General features: G+C 40.8%; 1 protein-coding gene across 3 annotated transcripts in view; it reads right to left on the minus strand.

Moving 5' to 3' along the window:
• The window catches only part of slc4a10b (solute carrier family 4 member 10b), a 41949-nt gene extending 24564 nt beyond the window's left edge, over positions 1-17385 (minus strand). Inside the window, exons 1-3 of one of the 3 annotated variants that reach the window (XM_081713582.1) lie at positions 17126-17385; positions 10945-10974; positions 2324-2405 (exon numbers count right to left, since the gene is read on the minus strand). In XM_081713582.1, coding sequence (XP_081569708.1) covers positions 2324-2405; positions 10945-10974; positions 17126-17173 — 160 coding nt within the window. In that variant the 5' untranslated portion in view covers positions 17174-17385. The remainder of the gene's footprint in view (positions 1-2323; positions 2406-10944; positions 10975-17125) is intronic. The other 2 variants (XM_081713581.1, XM_035522760.2) reach the window with 2 other exon arrangements.
• Between the last annotated feature and the right edge of the window lie 2492 nt (positions 17386-19877).

A 19877-nucleotide genomic window follows, 5' to 3' on the forward strand; every position in this document is an offset into this window, starting at 1 on the left:
AAAGATTTTTCCACAGGTGTCAGTTACTTTACTTACAATTATGAATGCAAAGCAACGCAGCATTTTACTGAATTAAATATGAATCCACAAAAGTTGAAATCAGTATAAATTTTCAATATAAATATGGTATCATTCCCTATCGTTGTGAATAGATGAATAATATGTACAGTGAGTCATGGTTTGAATTACAGTGGGGATTGGGGGGGGGGGTCCATCCCTCCTAATTAAGACCCCTGCAAAAGAGGTGAAAACAACATCTGGGGGGGAGATATATATATATATATATATATATATATATATATATATATATATATGAGAGAGAGATTCAAAATTGTAGGTCAGTACACAGAGTTTCCAGAGAAACGGGGCGTTTCGGACAGAGGTCCTTCATCAGCTGTGCTTTGCTTCTCTTTGATGCACTTTGCTTGCATAGCTGAAGAAGTAACTCCGTCCGAAATGTTTACTAAAATTTTGCATATCTCTCTCTGTACATGTCTAGCTACATCTCTTACTACAGTACAGTTACCTTGAATCTTCTTCGGATATCCGAAGAAGATTCAAGGTAACTGTACTGTAGTAAGAGATGTAGCTAGACATATATATATAGAGGGAGAGAGAGAAAGAGAGAGAGAGAGAGAGAGAGAGAGAGAGATTCTAAATTAAAAAATGAAGTACTTTGCTTGTACAGCTGATGAAGGACCTCTGTCCTCTGTCCAAAACGTTCTGTTTCTCGGGAAGCTCTGTGTACTTTACTATAGTTTTGAATATCTATATATATATCTATATAGATATATATAGATATCCTTCTTACCTGTAATTGTAAATTACAATATATTTCCCTGGGAAGTCCGTCCCCCCCCCAATTGTCACTGTATAATTTGCATAATCTGCTGCCTATGTCAATTACCTTTCTAGATAGAAACATCTATCCCATAATAAGTGCATTCATCTGTAAATTCGAAGTTGTAAGATTTGTGCATATATATTTATATGCAGATTCTGTTGATTGTTTTCCACATTGGTGCATTTGGTTGGTTTCCATATGGACAAAAAAATACAAAGGCAGACACCAACTGAAACAAATGTGAATATTCAGCTGTTTTATTTTCATAATAAGTACCTTGTAATATCACTGACGCAAAATACCCTAAAGAAAATCAAGATCTATTTGTTACTCAGTTTCAGAAACACACCTGGCAGATGGTGTTTAGACTGTTTCTGATCAGTCTGACATGACTTCCACAATGACATCTAGAAGCAAAATTATATTAAATTGTAATCTAATCTGGTGGAACCTGATTCGTTTTCCATCTATATCGAACAGCAGGCAATTGAAATGATATCACTATTGTCTCTCACACTTGTAACCCAGTTAAATAAAATCGGTCAGCTTGCTTATAAGTCATATTGCGGCTGCAGTTAGAGATCAGACACACAAATTCCTCTCTTTTGAGAGAGGATACCAAACTCTGCTTCTCTCAAAATAAAGAGAGAGAGAGAGAGAGAGAGAGAGAGAGAGAGAGAGAGAGAGAGAGAGAGACACACACTGAGAAAATGATACAGAGGGATGGAGAGAGGATGGAGGGGGTGTCTGCCCTCCATCGGCATGGCTGCATGTTGTGATATGATGTCTGTGGAACAGTGCTGGCCCTATGACTCAGATCTGCTACAGTCACGACATACTGCTGAACACCTGAAGCTACGAGTCAAAAGCCCCTTGGCATCACTGGACCGAAGCACTCACATCAAAAGATATTTTTAAAAACACTCTATCCAGCTGTGGGTGTAATTCAGGATCTGAAAATAACTGAAGGAAGGCATGGAAACGCATCATTATGTTGGACGTGTGTAGGTGAGTAAGGATAGATTTATAGACACTAACAATTAGATGAAATGTTATAATTATGTTACAGGTTTAATACAATAAATGTTAAAATAGGACCGCTAGTGTGGTTTGGTTGATTCCCTAAGAGACACAGCAGGACAGAGAAATGGGTGCTTTGCAGATTCCCACATACTGCTGACATCAGGCAGGCTCATCTACGGCACATCAATGATGTCTTTTCTTTTACTCTATAAACTCACTCGAGTACAAGATATAGTCCATATAGCCCATGTTTCACAATTGACATTCATATGCACACACACACACAGGCACACGCGCACACACACACAGGCACACACACACACAGGCACACACACGCACACATCTGTTCTGTCAGGCTGTGCTGCTGGGATGTAATTCTGATTTCCTCCCACACACTCGCCTGCTCTCTTTTCTTACCATCGCTTGACTGCGTGTGCGTGAGATCTCGGTCATTACCTTCTAAATCCTCTTGTTCGAGGTTAGCTTTGAGCATGGACCTTGTGCCTCCTCTGTCCAACACTGCCTCTTCATCTCCTCTCTGAGAGAGAGAGAGAGAGAGCGAGGGAGAGAGAGAGCGAGAGAGAGAGAGAGAGAGGGAGGGAGAGAGGGAGGGAGGGAGAGAGAGAGAGGGAGGGAGAGAGAGAGAGAGAGAGAGTTACTTGTCATTATTATTATTATTATTATTATTATTATTATTATTATCATATAATAAACCCTACCTGCTGTTTGCTGCTGTTTGCTGATACATGATTTTAACAAATGTAAACATATCCACCATTTTGTGTACAATGTTACTTTCTTCATCAAAGCTTTGGCAATACCAGTGTGAATATATGTCATGCCCATAAAGCACCAGTGAATTGAGTTGAATTGCAAGAGAGAGAGGGAGAGAGAGAGAGAGAGAGAGAGAGAGAGAGAGAGAGAGAGAGAGAGAGAGAGAGAGAGAGAGAGCGAGCAAGAGAGTAAGAGAAAAAAGAAATCAACAAGAACAAAATATAAAACATAATCCCAACAAGAAAAATTACAAATGTTTCTAGAAGCAGAGCACACATTAGCCCTTACTGCAATATCTGCAGCAACATGTTTTTGTAAGTCACTCTGGATAACTGCATCTGCTAAATGCCAATTTAAATGTAAATGTAAATCTAAATTTCATTGTCAGTGACAACCTCCTTTCTCCTCATTCCTCCTCATAACTAAACAACCCCTATACACACACACCAACCCTACACAAACACAGTTTACTTTACTAAATACATTTGCATATTAACTAGTTATAATTTCTTGTTAATGTCTTAATGACTTGTTAGTTGTTATTAATACTATTAGCACTATTATTGTTATTGTTGTTAATATTATTTTTATTATATTATTATTATTATGAACTGCCTGAACACTCCCTCGAGATATTTCAGGTAATACCTCTATACATGAAATAGAAGTTGTATAGAAAAGTGATGTCACTGAAATGAATACCTACACGAGTTAAAAATCTAGCCTTTATAATGAAATGCATACACTACGAATCTCTGACATCTTTGGCTATCCATGGCTGGTGATAACATAGCAGCAGCATACAGTAATCATCTCAGCACTCCCAGAGATGTCTCTCTGTGTAAAAGACCATGAAAGATAATTAAACATCCTAATTCTCATTGACCTTTTGCATCTTCTTTCAGTCGGCTAGCGAAATGAACGCTCTTTCCTTCATGGCAACCTGCGGAGACAGTTGCCATGGCTACTAATGTGGTCAGCAGTGACAGCCTCTTTTTTTTTTTTTTTTTTTTACAGAAGCAAATTGGCTCCTGCTCCAGAATAATTTTGCTGCACACACAGAGTGTGCATCTCCCAGAGCCAGTGATTCGCTGCTTTGAAGTTCACACTTCGCCATAACTCCGAGGAGTTCTAGACAGGTCAGTAGATATGACTCTTGCCATCTTTCTGTGTCTAAGTGACTACAACTTTGCGGTCAATAACATGATTAATTAGTGAGCAATTATGAGGGTCTCAGGGAGAAATACAATCACCACAAGGCAGAGCATATTTATGCCTGAGACTCACTTTAATCTGGGCTGCCAGGGAACACAAATTAAAATAAAACAATTACCAGTATTTTTGGCAATTACTTAACAATTTTGTATGCTAATAAATTGATGGTATATTTGCCACGATCTGTTATATGTTTGCAGCGTCCAGAATGGCTGGAACTTGACTCCAGGTTTAGGGTGCATTGACTCCAGGTTTAGGGTGCATTGACTCCAGGTTTAAGAGGACCATACCCTTGGCTGATCGCCCTGGGGACGAGATTAGGATGGATGAGCACAGGACCTCCTTACCACAGCATCACCTTGTACCACATGTTCCTCTGAAATGCCTCTACATAAATGCTTGCACTACCTGAACACCAGTATCCCCCCCCACACACACACACACACAGATCCATTATCCTGGTTATCAGATAACCAGAGTCCAAACACAAGCATACACATGCATGCACACGTTAGAAAAATTAACCAGCAGTACAGAAGAGGTCAGTACAGGAGGTGACAGAAGAGGTTCACTATGAAGGCTGCAGAAAGTAAAGCGATGACCCTTAATGAGATTTCAGGGGCTACTGCTGGGGCTCTTACAATGATCAAAAGCCCAGTAGATCTCTCCCTGACCTCGGATGTGGCATGTGTCCTGCAAAAGAGGTGCAGTGCAGGTGCTTACCTGACCCTTCCTGCTGCTCCTGCACCCCCCCCCCACACACACACACACAAACACACACACACACCTTGCAGCTCAACCCGTCCAATAATGTGACACCACACATTTTCCACTTCAAAGCATCAAGAATCATTACCATCAAAGTACTGCAACTCTTGTCTAAATCCTTATTCTGTTAATTAAGGACAAATTAAGGTAGGAAACTGCGGAAAAAATATAAGCAAATGTTGGTTATTTCAATTCAAAAAGGTCATAACTGACTCAGGACCACGTCTGACCTTTCTGTGCTAACACAGCCTCTGCAGGCAGATCAGCGTGAACAGGGAGGAGAGAGCATTCATAACAAATCATTCGTATCAAAAGAAGTTACAGTCTGGAATTTACATTTGTAAAACAGCTCTACCCCACTCTCAAATATGCAACTAAACATACCTTTACTTTTCAGGCAGACTGGACAGTTGGAACCTTGCCAATGTCATCAAGTGCACTGTAATATACAGCTGCATGCTATGTTCTCTAATGGGGAACTGTTAGTCACTCCTGCACACTACAGATCTGTATGTTAATACTTTAAGACCTCCTGCCCTTGAGGACGATACTACCACTATAGCTTGCAGCCCTTTTGTATGTTCTTCTACACACGCTGAGTAATCCTCTAAACTACAGTTAGTCAGATCTCTTATGCAGACACATCACACACACACATGCGCGAGCATTAAAGAAGAGAGCCGTTACCATAGGAGGAAGGTCGTGTGTGATTGAGACAGATAGAGAGCAACAGAGAGAACGAGAAGGAGAGAGAGAGAAAGTGATGGAGGGAGAATTAAAAGGGAGGATATGATTATGACAGAGCAGTGTTTTCCTGGTGTGAGTGTGAGATGGAGGAAGGTGCTGGAAATCGTGACACAGATTCAAGCCACACTGTAACTGCTGGACAGAGACAGACACATTCACACACACGCATGGAGAAATGCACACAGAGCACGAACACAGCCCCCATTCCTTATAAGGACAAGGGTGGAGTGTCTCTGTGTGTGCGTGAGTGAGTGTGTGAGTGTGACTCGTGCATGTGAGGAAAATGAGAGTATTTCAAACTCTAAATATTACTGCCCTTGCTAAGCCTGCACCAACATCCTGAAAGCAATACCGAGGTACTACATGAACAGAAGAAGACAGTTAGTCTAAAAGAGAAGGTCTCAGTCAAATCCATTAACAAACCAAATTTTACATCATAGTTTACTTGTTACTCAGAATTGCAACTTCATTTTGACAGGAAGGTGGGTGACATGTAAAATCCCTTAAAATAATGCTAATACAGTAACAAATACTTTTAATATAATAGCTTCATGCTGAACATTCCTTTACTGAGAATCTGAACAATTGGTTCCAACTGAATAAACGCATATCTCATCATTGCTTTGCATCAACAAAACCAAAACTTTAATTGCAATACTGGTGTTATCAGACAGCAGTCTGTAGGCCTGTGTCAATTCCCTTCTTGCAGTGGAATGGCACGAAGTCTCGATTTTGGTCTGAGCCAACGCACGCTAAGCTCAGTGACAGTCAGTGTATGAGAACTAGCACAATAGCCGTCTCCAGATGGCTAAAATAGCAGGGCTATGAGTTAGGCCAATACCTGAATAGACTGCAATCCGTCTCATCTCCTGCCCTCGATACACTCCACACTCAGAGCCCCCTTCAGTCAGCAGTACCCCCAACAAGACTATTACCCAGCGATACAATCACTAGTACTGTCACCTATAGCTGACTCAGAGCAGGAGGCGACCGGGGCTGTACTTATAGCAATGAGTGCACTGAGAGGGCATTTGATGAGTGAGCGAAAGAAGATGAAGAGTAATTCCATACCGATCAGCACCTGATGACAGAGTGAACTGGGAATAGGAGGCCTGTCCCTTATCTCCTGATTCACAGCTCACAAAGACAGATAACTGAAGCTCTCTTACTGGCCTAGTTTAAATGTGATCATATAACACAGCCATATTCCTATAGGCGACGATCATGAGTACGGTTTCTTCAGAGAATCACACTCACCGTATTATTATGTGCACACGGTTACACCCACATATTTTGTGGACAATCTGCAGTTTTTGAAATACGAGTAACAAGGAGGTGTCATTAGCACCTCCAAAGGAATAGTGGCAATGAGGACAGCATTAACATTTAGTATGAAATTTTGGCCATGAACTTCGCACACGTTATCTTTATGTATTAGCCTAGCAGAGAAACCCCCACTAAAAGCTCTCATACTGCTTTGCATACAAGGACAGGTTATTTCTATTTGCCAATAGAGTGATTCAAATATCAGGCTTGCAAATCAGCTAGTACTTCATAGAAAAATAATATAAATCTAAAGAAATTGAGAGTCTGAAAGATCATGCAACAAAAGTAAGAATTCACATCTCAGTACTAAAACCAAACCTCAGTCAGGGGTTACTTACCCAAACAAAGATACTTAGTAGCTTCAGTAAGAGTAAAGAACAAACCCCCCCACCCCACCTCCTCCCGTTATGCTTTGCTAAGCCGGTTCACCCTAATAACCGTCCTGGAATGCAGTAAGAGCATTACAAATGAGGGCTGTGTAGGTTCAGTTTTGTCATGCTGCAATCATGGGCTACTGTCCTCCTATCAGCCAAAGCAGCCAAAGCACTGACACGTTAGGTCACTTTCTATGTTGGTGTGAAGTTGTGAACTGGAGAGCTTTGCACTGATCTGCTCAGATTTTAGGTCCAGGTTTAGTGCAGGGATTTACATTTACACAATTAGTCAATGGACCCTATGGCTACAGTAATAGGTTAAACCAAATTGGGGATTTAGGGGTCAACTATATCATGGAGTCGAAAACGTCTGCTCACAACCATTTTGTCCTGTCCTTGAGCACAGCCTATATCTCACATCTGAAACAGCACATGCTGTAGTGCGGCTCCTCAAAAGGACAGCGCACAAAAGAATCCCCCCCCCGCCCCGCCAGCTCTAGTGCTGTTGGTACAGTCTGCTCACCATACACTCCTGATCATGTCTGAATGCAGTGAAGCCCACAGAGGTGAACTCTATCGCTACTGCATGTACCACAGCACAGCGGTTCAATGCAAAACCACGACCAGCAATGAGGAGACGCGGAAACGAACCTCCTCTGTGTGAGACGTTTAAGAAGGGCAGCTGAAAGTCACATGGCATCTACGTGAAGGTCGGAAAATTCTGGCAAAGCTCCTCATAATTGTTTCCAACATACACATATGTAAAGCTCAAGCTGCAAAAAAAGATAGAACACGCAGAGCAAAACTGTACTAGCAAAAGCAGAGAAAGCCAGAGCAACGCAGTAAATGCAGCCAGTTGACTGTTTCCTAGGCACTGCAGCAGCGTACCTGCGTGCGGAGGCAGTTGTAGAGGTCCTTACTCATTTGCCCACACCGTGTCCCTCAGCACAGGGCTAGGACGACTCAGTCAGTCAGTCAGTCAGTCCCGTGGGCAGGCGAGCAGATGCAGCGCCGTGTGTCCGGCAGCGTCTCAGACTGCAGCGCAGAAGGAGCAGCAGCAGACGCTTTGACTCCCTTTGTCCTGGGGGGGGGGGGTGGACCCTCCAACAGCAAGCAGTCACACCAGCAGCAGGATATGTGCCTGCAGAGGGTCTCCTTGCCTGCAAATTCAGCAGCAGTGTCCGAGCTGTCTGACCTAGTCTCTAACTGAAAAACCTAAGCTGCTGTAATGTACTCTCCTTCACTCTCTCTCTCTCTCTCTCTCTCTCTCTCTTTCTGCCTTGCAGGTAATAATGCTGTTCTCTAGCCAAATCTAATAAAACCAAAGAGTACAGCACTACATGTAGGTCACCGTTCTGCACCATTTCTAAAATTCAGAAGAGCCAGAGCGCACAGGTGAGAGGGAGGTGAAGTATCTGCCAGATAGATGAAGCCCAAAATACAAAACCCCAAAACCACCTAGTGCAAGAGGTTCAAGCAGTGCTTTGCTTTTAGCACCTCCATATGTGCAGGGATTTCTGAAGCTTTGTAACAGAGTGATCATCATTAAAGTATAGTAACTTATGCTGCATTCCCTTGAAAGACATCAGTCATAGCCAACATATACAGCCCAAGAGGACGCTGTAGATACAAGGAATGAAGTATTTTTGGTAATTACTAAGCTACAAACAGCACAGCATTTTAGTCTGTTCTTAATTCATGGATGCAACTCTCACAAATAAAGTGTGGTGGTGTGTGACCAAAGTGGAACTGAGGAGTGGGCTCGCTACAGAAAGGATGTAGTGCACTTCTCCATGTTACGCTTCCTGTGAACATTTACTAAGGTGACCAATAACAAATACAATAAATGATTTATAGTCCCAGGTAAAGGATAAAAATATGAAAATATTGAGTGACATATATACTGCTCCTATATTGACTAACTGAAACTAGTATTTATTGTAGGGTATTGTTTATTGCACTGATGTTGGCTAACAAACTCTAGCACTTATTGTTTATTGCACTTATCATTGTCTAAGATAGAGCTTATGTATTTTGTACTTCTAGGCATCAGCATTGATCCCAGTATTTCTACAGTATTTTAGTTCAATAGCATATTGGACTCTAACCTACTCTACTGTACTAGAATGTATTATATGAGTAAATGACAAAGCACTTATGTAAGTCGCTCTGGAAAAGAGTGCCTGCTAAATTCTGTAAATGTAAATATTAGCCTCTTGGCTAATTTCCAGCAGTCACTTAAGCTGTAACTCTCAACAGTCTTGGTAAATACTGCAAAATTAACAGATTGCCAAATGGTAACTGTCCTCACAGTCTGCTGGTGCTTTTATACCTGTAACCCCACCTTCAATTAGGATGTGGATTACACCATTTTACAATCATTAAAAATATTTATAAAGGCATTTCAAGATCAATCAGACATGTCTCTACATCGCAGTGTGTAACGTCGGAGATTTTAAGAAGGATGCGGGGACGAGTGGCGTGGAACATATGACTCTGTTTATTTAACATGCAACACTGAAACACCAACAACACGAACATGTAGATGACAGGCTTTTATACATATGATAACGACACAATGAGGAGCAGGTGTGAGAGGAGGGCGTGGCCACATTGACAAACACACGGAGACGTTGGGGGGGGTACCGTGACACCATGGTTCCTTTAGTCACTGTTAACAAGTAAGTATATTCTCAACAGATTATTTTAACAATTTCTTTCTTTAAGGTTTTCGTGCTCCCCTCCTTCTGGGATTACTGTGGATCCTTCCAGTTTCTAGAAGAAGGTGCATCTCCGGCTCTCATTCCTATAGGCAATCAGGTAAGTGAACACACCTCTTACACATTATTGTCTGGGATTTGGTGTCTTAAACAGTCTTGGAGGTGAGATGGGCCTCTATCTTCATCACACAAAACCATAACCAAACAGCTAAAGCATAATGAGAATGGGGTTTTAGGAACTGCAAAGGGATCACCACCATCCACAATTAAAGAAAACACTCTCCATCACGTAATGAGAAACAGCTTCAGTATCTCAGAGTTCCAGCTCTTTCAGCATTATGGGGGCGAACGAGTAGCAACAGGCCCCATATGACCTCCTGAAGGCAGTGGCTGCTACAGCAGAACAAAAAGCTTTGCCCGCTTCCAAAGGCTTCTGTGCATTCTATCAGATATGGGTTTTCCAAAGCTGCCCATGTGACAGCCTATCCCTGTTCTGCACTTTATTTGCTCGCCGACATTGAAAAAATTCTTTAGCATATTATGGCGTGTCAGCCTCCGTGGTCGCGCGGCGGCTGCCGCCCTTCATCGGCTCCACTGAAGAATGGGGAGCTACGTCAGCAGTTGCACCGTGTCATGTTGCAAGGACTGAATAAAAAATGAATCACCGTCGCCCACCTTTCCACAAACGCACATGAATACACACAGCAGTGGAGCGTGGCTGTATGAAAGGGGTTAGGCAGAAAAACTACCAAACCTGCTGGTCGAGCAATGGTGAAGGAGAGTACCGGAAAGGACCCAGTTTACAACAATCACACTATGAAGACAGAGACTGAAGTTTAGTCCAGCCACTTTCTAAACAGCAAGAGGAACCTGAGCTCCTAAGAAAAATGTGTACGGATTATGAGACAGATGAATGTCTTGTAGTTGTGAGCACTATCCCTGCTGCTTGTTCTAACTTTGAACATAACTTTTCTCCTAGGTTGGTTTCTGTGAACTAGCTACACACTGGGGTATATTTTTCAAGATTAAGCCTAATTTTCACCTATTTATGTAAAATATGGTAGTTAGCAATGCTGAACTCAATTACTGCTTCTATGTTGGCAGAAGAGCTAAGAAAATACATGTTTCAGAGGAAATAAAGCATCCAACTCACCACATTTCTACCTCGGGAGGGCGTCATTACCTGCAAAGAGCAAAGATGTAGTTAGATGAAACCAACAAAATTTCATTTTTATTAGACCTAATCTAATTAATTCCATTGGTAACTTTGCTATCAAACTGCTATTTACTCCCAAGATAGGCTTAATTTAGATTTCTATGTAACTTGGCAACAAACGCTTGGAATGACAATTTGGAAGGGTGGTAGATTGGATTAACCTTATATTCACTTCTATTTTGCAGAATTGGGGAAGCTTCCAGGCCATGTAGACAATAAGGAGACCAAGTAAGTACAAACAATTCATTTTTATTTAATGTCCATCAATCCATGCAAACCAATAAAACACCATAGCCAATTAGCTGTTAGGGCCACGTGTGTATGACAAGTCCTGCACATGCCACAACCAGGACATACCTCCCAAAAACCAGCATACAGAGAACTGCACTTCGACCAATACCTTGCAAATTTCACTCTTACACTTCAACACTCCTACACCACACTCTACATCTCATTCACTAGAATCAAAGTGATCACTTATTAGGGCCCTTCCCCTCTGTTAAACCTGCACCAGTTCCTCTTGTCAGTCCATAGTGCCTGTAACCTGACTTATCAGATCATCCCTCCCTCCAAACCACCAATGGTTACATGATATTTAAGAAAGGGAAAAAAAACAAATCAGCTTGCACTGTTCTGCCTCTTTCCACTTCGCTCCAAAGTAACAAACTGTAGCAGTACACAATAAAGGGCTACAACAAGTCCATCTATCTGAATAGCATCCAGAAAGTCCCACACAATGCTGTCAGTTAGGAGTCACAGGTAGGGTAGCAGTCATTGCAGTCGTCCCACTCTGCTGCCTTCCACACACGCTTGCGAGTGGTGAATAACTCCTCAGGCAGAACTCCATTCCTTTAGCCAGGAAGATCACCTTCTTGATGCTGCAGAAACTGTAGCTACCATTTCACTGTCTGTATATCACTTGGCCTCTATTTACATCTCCACTCTGCTATCCATGAATCAGTTAAAACAGTACTAACCAGCCAATTGACTGAATTTGGAGACTACACCACAAATAAGCAATGGACAGAAATAATAACATTACTTTAAATGATACTTGAGAACGTCAAGCAATTCCTTCGCCAAGGCTCCACTTGTCTTCAGTTCCAAGTCCGTGAACTCATGGCCGGAGCCCTTTCACGTCCTGGATGGCCGTTGGAGAATTTCGTCCCCTGTACCCCTTTTGCTGTTTTCATTCCCTTTTTATTCAGTGCCACATCCTATCATGATCCTGCATGACTAATGAAGCTTGGTGGGTACCAGGTTGAAATTCCCATCCTCTCACAAAAATTCAAATCCCAAGGGCCTGATCATTGTTGTCACCATTATATTATAAAGGGTCAACAAGTCCCACCTTCTGCAAACATAAACACGCAAATATACAATACAATGCATCCCATCTAAAGTGACATTTCAAAAACAAAAATACACAAGTTTAAAAGGCCTTAGAAAAACAAACATATGGTGCATAGACATTATAATTCAATTTCTGGCCACCCCTTTCACACTTGTTTAAAGGTGATTTACACACCTGTGCATTTCATGGTGAGAAAAGACGTGCTACCAAGTACCACTGTGTCTTACTACCCATATGTTTATGATGACTCCATCCACAAGCTCTTGTAGTGTGAGATTCACAGCTGTACTTAGAAATTAGTGTCTGGTTTTCTTAATACCTTGGCAGTATAAGGGTGATTATTGAGCATAACATACAGTTGCAAGAAAATGTTTGTGAACCCTTTTGCAATAACTGAATTTCTGCCTTAATTGCTCCTAAAATGTGATCAGATGTCTGTCATGATAGTCTATAAGGACAGTTTCATTCAACAAACACAAATGTATGAAGTCAACTTCTAGAAAAATTGTGAAAATTTTAGACACCGTTGCAGTTATGCCTTGCACTGACTGAGAGCGCAGTGAATTCCAAGATATTTAAGGACATTCTAATGCAGAATATCAGGCTACATATCCGTGACTTAAATCTTGATGGTCACACACCATGACAATGATCCATAACCCAGAAGTAAATCACCTACAGACTGAAACTGAAGAAACTGGGTATTTTTGCAATGTCCGTCAGAGTCCTGACAGTTAGATTGCTTGGTGTGATTCAAAGCAGGCCTTTGAAGCAAGCATAGAACGCTTTTGGTTTTAAATGTTGCCATTAAAGAAGGTAAATACACATTTTTATATAAAAGGATTTACATACTATTTACAAATGTAGCCTTGACTGTTTATGTTATATTAAAGTTATTTATTATTATGACTACTGAGTGTGTCTAGACTACATTTTGCTAGAACAATGTTGACAACTTCCAGTGCGTGAAAGATACACCCAACTGCTTACAGTAGTAGTTTTTACAAAATAATGGGGAAACACCTGTGAGTGGAAGAATGTATTTACTTGTCCCAAGCAAAAATGACCTCATATTATTAATAAGAAGCTTACCCTCTTGCTTTGACAGAATGGTGCTAGAATTTCCCACTGTAATCTGGACATAATGCTTAGCATTGGGCAACAGTCTGTTATAAAACTCCAAAGAAGACATTCTACTTGTTGGCCAAAATTGGATAACACTACAGTCAAGTAATTATATTTTTTCCTTTGCACAAAATAACACATTAAGAGCAATTACATGTATCACATCATTTAATAGTGATCAGTGATATTGAAATATTACATTTAAATTAAGTTTAGTACATTAAGTAAGTGTTAAATATCTTCTCAATAAATTAGAAGACATGAACAGAGGACATAAGAAACGTAAACCTTCACATGCCTTGAGTGGTTATTGCATTGTAAAGAGTGGCTGCTTGTGTGTGGGCTGAATACAGGCTCAGCGAGCAGTGATGCTGCTATTTAACAAGGTTTGCTTAAGTTTTATCTTACCTTTTATTGATAATCTGCCCTGTTACCCGCCTGCATTCAGAAAAGCAACTAAAATGTCTTCTGTAGGGCTTCACGCACTAATGCATTTTCACTGTTCTAGCTGTTACACTTGTCAGGCCCAGAAGAGTACTATTTTAGGGTCATGTAAAAGCTGCTTTTCTGCCTACAGCACAGGGATAATGAATGCAAATCTGCTTGGAAGTGATCAACGCAGGGTTCATACTAAAATGCCATAAAAAGAAGCGATATTTATATTTCCTTCTGGCATGCTGGTAAAGCAGTGTTCTCTGTCCACCCCTGCACAAGGCCTCCCTGGCACTCTCACACACTACCCACACTCCTCAGGCCCAACCGTGAAAAATGCTTCTTTTCCATCGTACACATTAACCGCTAAATTTGGAACTTTGCCATTTCTGAGAAGACCTACCAAACGGCCCACTTACCATTTCCACTCCAGTCTGATGAGGAAGTTCAAGGTTTTAATGAGTTATTATCTCTCATATGCAAAAACATGCCATCCAGTCTGGACTTTTAATTTCCCCCACTTGTGACTACATACCTTTTGTATTAGTTTCACTGTAGTTACTGAATAATTCACAGATTAATAATTAAATAATAAGCATCATCAAATTATAGTATGCATTCAAGGTGAAGATGAACAGCTTTTTTTCATTTTGCAAAGTATCAGGTTCGAATCTTACGACTGTGTTATGTAATTCAAATGCTGGGACTATAGCCTGTGTTAACGCATTTGTGATACAATAGTGAAAATCTGTCCACTGAACCTAACTAATAATACCTTGCCTGTTGCACCATCTGTCCTACAGAACCGGATTCAGATCACCAGATCCTGACATGAGCTCTCAGCCTGACAAAAACTAGGCCTCCTATTCATAAAGATTCTCTGAGCTGATATGGGACCTGTTTTTGTGGCTCAGACAAAATCAGAAGAATTAGGTGAGAAACAGGTAGTCCTCCTCTGAATCTCTTCTCATGTACAATTTTCGATTGCTTCACTTTTTCAAGACCTGTCAATGAAGGCTAGCTCCAACAAAAACAAATCTGTAGGGCTCAAAAGAAAATCTTATCTTATGGACAACTGAAATAAAATTGTGTAAGGAATATGGTTTAAAAGTTAATACTTTTTTAATGAATACACCTATATTGGCATTTGATGAATATGCCTGACAATTTGATTGTTCAATCTGTACTGATTTAAGAGCCAGTGAAGGTTTGAAGACATTGTATATTAATATTGCATAAAGGAACTTTTGTAAAGGTGAAGACATCTGCTTAAAGCATCCAATGTAACATTTAATCAGTGTCTGAATCACTGTCTGACGAATCATGTCTGCATGACTGCAGTAATGAAACGCGTGGATAATCTGGTGATGGGACATGTCAACGGTGTTATTGTGAAGTCTTCTGACCCAGAACCACAATGCTGTTTCCATGTCACTTTTCACTGCTCTTGAGCATCTGGACAAGAGGAACACCTACACCAGGATATAACATCAGCTCAGCCTTCATCACAGGCAAGCTTCTGGTCAAACTCACACGCCTGGACCTCTGAGATCATCTGCCATCGGGTCCTTCCTTATAGGTGACCAACAGATATTGAGGACCGCAGACAAACACAGCCTACAGTTCTATGTTCTCATCGCTCCATTGCAAGTTTCCAGATTCAGAAACTGCATAGTCAGCTAATGACTCTTGCTAATGACACAGCAATCGGTTATATCAGTCAGGATGACAAAACTGCCTACAGGAGAGATGGAGCCAAGCTGGTGGAGCACTACCACAACCACTACCACAAAAATATAGGACCTTACCTTACATCAGGAATCTGACAAGGCCTTCAGTTCCTGAGACAGCTAAGACAGTGGATGATGAGTTTCAAAAAAAAATTTAAGCCCTTTCCTAAGTGTACTGTAATGCCAGTGAATGTGTTCTGACCAGAACACTTATTCTGACTGTGTGGTATGGTGGAGCCACATTTCAGTACAGGAAGGCTGTAGAGAAGACTCTGTGGACCATATAGGCTATACTGCAACCACTGCAACACACCTCGAGCTATATATGCCACTTCAAGGCCCAAAATACTCTGCCTACAAAACACTCTGCCTACACCTGCATTGTATGTCTCCACTGCAGTGCTAACACTGTTTAGCATTATTATACAGGGTGCACTATTGGTCTACCATACGGGATTGCTTGGTTGGATCATTAGGCATAATGTATACGTAATACATAAGCGCATCACGACATCCGTTGTCTATCATTTGTATTTATCCGTGCTTTTATTTTCGCTATTACAGCAAGTGAGTAAGCATGCCAGTATTTATACACCTGTTGTATAAAGCGAGTAAGCATCTCGAGTCGTGAACCTTTGCCTCAGATCGTCTTTATTCTCCACACAGAGATTATGCACGATTCAGTTATTACAGTTTATCTAATGCTGGTAAATGTCTGCTATGATTGTGTAGAACATATAAAACCACACTTAAAACCACACCAGTCAGAACAGTTGCAACTGAGTATTCCTTTGTCAACGCTCGAGACATTTCGTTATCCAGAATGTGGCGTCGTAAGTGATGCCCTTCAATAAAAGACTAGTGAGGTATGAAAGGCTGTATTCTTGCATAAGCTTGTAGCTGTTCCGAGACAAGTTCCTCTAACATCCTGTAGGGATGTAAATCAACTTCCATACGGGGTTGGAAAATATGGAACGGCGACATTGCACATTGATGCTTCTCTTATATGTAGCATACAGCAGGTAACATTCGTTCTGGGACAGGAGGTACTGTCTGCTGAGAATGAATCACTGCGGTAACATCGCGCAAGGTAGTATTCAAGCTTTGAAGAATTCGCGTTTTAAATCGGCGTTTTCAAATGCCGCTTGCAAAGCCGCAACATTTAGTCACGCGGTGATGCTGCCTGCGACGGCGAGGAGAGTCTGTCTCATCTGAGGAACCTATAGAAGACGTAGAGTGCTTTGCCTAGTAACTGCAAATACGCACACTGCGGGGGAAAACCCTACAAACGACGAGCTGTTTTCCTTTGGTACCCGATTCAACGACGACGACTACAGAAGAATTTGACGTGCAACCCATATCTACGAAAAGGCACGGCTCACACAGTCTGCGCTGTTATCTGTGCGTAACGTGAGCTGAGACATTCGCTTGTCTGTAGGCTTCGTGGAGAGCGTAAAACAGAGAGAGGACCCCTTACCGTTGGCAGCAGCGGCTCCATTTGGGCACCTTGGTCTTTAATGTCCATCTTGCTTTACCTGTAGAACACAGAAACGCGTAGAGGCCGAGCACAAGCAAATACTAGACGCGCTGCCTCTCACACGTCCTCCTGAAGCGCCTGGTAGGTCGCAGTAAGCACTGACACGGGGTGGTCACATGTTTAGTAAAGTAGTAGGGCCGACCCTAACATTATTACTCTTGAAGGGGTGCAGATCTCTCTCTCTCTCTCTCTCTCTCTCTCTCTCTCTCTCTCTCTCTCTCTCTCTCTCTCTCTCTCTCTCTCTCTCTCTCTCTCTCTCTCTCGCTCTCTCTTTTGTAACGTGCACTCTGTGACGCATTTAATACACACACCGACACACCACAGGCCCAAATATTAGACTATGTAACTATATGTTATGTGTCTCATGGCTGCTGAGTTTCCTCAAAAATATCAGAAATTATGTTTGTTGCAGTACATGAGTTAATAAGTCATTAATAAAGTCTTTAATACTTGTCATTACTAGATACGTCTTTTTCTTGAGACACTTCTTGAGTGTGGTTCTTGAAGCACATAATCAATATCCTAATGAAATTGAGCCTTTTAAGCATATTATTTACTCTGTCTTGGATCATGAAATAACTTCACAATGAACAGAATCTTCACCTGTTGCTGTAATATGCAACGGACCACCGGCCCTGCACTGACCGTGCAACTCTATTTCCAGCCTTAGGACGTACTGTACAACATTCATTACATTGTAGGCTATGGCAGGCTCACCAACTCTTCTGGGCCTCATTTCTCTGAATCATCATAATGTTAAAATGAGAGAGAGAATACTTGGTAATACTTGTGCTACCGTTCAAATATGATCTTTGGTTTACAATGCTTTTGTGAAACTCAGCCCTGTTTTATTTTACAGTTCTCAGTATGCCTAGATTACACATAATGTCATTTGAGTTGTTGTAGACAAGACATTTGCCAAGTTCCTCATAATAGATGCTGCTGTAAATGCTGCAAAGGTTCAGGCAGAAGACATATTTGATTGCTTAATGTTAGATTTCTGTAAGCAGTTGGGTCACATCTTATATGGAAAGTTTCTATAGATGATTCACAAGTCCTGGCTCACTAGAGTCCCAAGGGCAGGATCACATAATAGACTGAGGTTAGCTTTGGATTGCATTTAAGGACTTGCTAGGAAATGGTTATAATGATCAATAAAATTGATTAACATAATGAGCTAACAAATTGCTTTGTTGAAGTTTAGTTAATCATCTACAAACTATATACTCTACAACCTATATACATAGAAGCTCTCTGGAACTGATTCTTAACCTCACAATTTTCATTGTATAATTGTATCATTAATAAAACCTACATGAATGACATCTTAATGACATCAAGCATTTAACATTTAGGTTTGAGTTAGCTATATAAGTCGCCTGAGCTAGGGCTTTAAATCAACATCAAATCAGTTATTTTCATATCGGTGCAATTTGTGTGTTGAACAAAAAGATAAACAAAACAATGTTACATTTCATATGTGACTTTAACGTAAGCACACAATTTTGAGTGTATTGGCAAAGAGTGTAAATGAAGGTCTATCAAAAATAAAATAGCAATTCATTGCATCTTTAAATTCAGCCAGAAATTGCCTTCTCTGGCCATCTTTGAGCCTGATTTAATTTTAACATGTCATGGTCCTTTTCTTAAGCAACAAGATAAGACTTTTTTACCTCTAAATTCACAAAGTAGCAGCATCAGCTTTGACCATCTCTGGCATACATCTTTGTGCAGAATTCTTCCAGGAGAAAAAGCAACCAACAAGACAGTACTGATGTTCTGAGAATCTTTCTAAATGCGGAGTAAAACTTTTCCTCCATTGTGTTGTTGTTATTGTTGTTGCTGCTGTTGTTGTTATTGTTGTTTTTCTTCTTCTTCTTCTTCATTTTGGCCACTTGTTCATTATATTTTCGGACTACTATACATATAAAGTAGTCAGATTATTTAATTGTAAAATAGAAAAGCAGCCAACAGTTCTGAAAAGAGCGATGTTGTCGCCCTCCAGTGGCATTTGACTACAATAAGAGTTCAATTGATTGTTGTGGGTGCCTTACCTTCGTTACGCAAAACAGCACTATAAAATGACTACCGAGTGGCACAGATTTCATTCGAAAACCCTTTCTTCAAAATATGAATAATTATACTCGTCTTCAGCCTAAGATGCTGTTAAGGATTGTATACTATTGAGGTTAAGGTTTGGCTAATAATTCCCGGTAAGTCAAATACTTTTTCTGCCTCTGGATGGCAGCAAAACAAAGTTAGCGCCACCATTGTAATCAGCACACATTCACACCCGGCGACCGTTCGGTTGTGTAGCAGCAAAACGTGAACACGGCAGAGCGGAACAATACGGAGATCAAACGATAAATAACCTATACGATAAGCAATTAGAGCAAGACTAGACTAGACTCGGCTATTTCACTTCTTTACTTATAGTCTAGGCTGAAAAATGAATAGGCCTTAAATATTGGGCAAAACAAAAATTATGTCTACAGATTTGTCTTAAAATGATACTATTACGTAACTATTTATCCATTACTTATTTTAAACCTTATTTTAACCTATTTGAGTAATCGTTTCAGAGGGAAAAAAAAAAGATTAATAACCTTAGCAAAATAATTATTCTAAAAGAGGTTCACTAAAACTAAATGCATTTATTTTACGTCCTGTTCCTGAAAAGTGTGGACGGGAC

This window comes from Electrophorus electricus, chromosome 4 (genome assembly GCF_041902795.1).
Source record: "Electrophorus electricus isolate QZ-2024a chromosome 4, ASM4190279v1, whole genome shotgun sequence".
Taxonomy (NCBI): Eukaryota; Metazoa; Chordata; class Actinopteri; order Gymnotiformes; family Gymnotidae; genus Electrophorus; species Electrophorus electricus.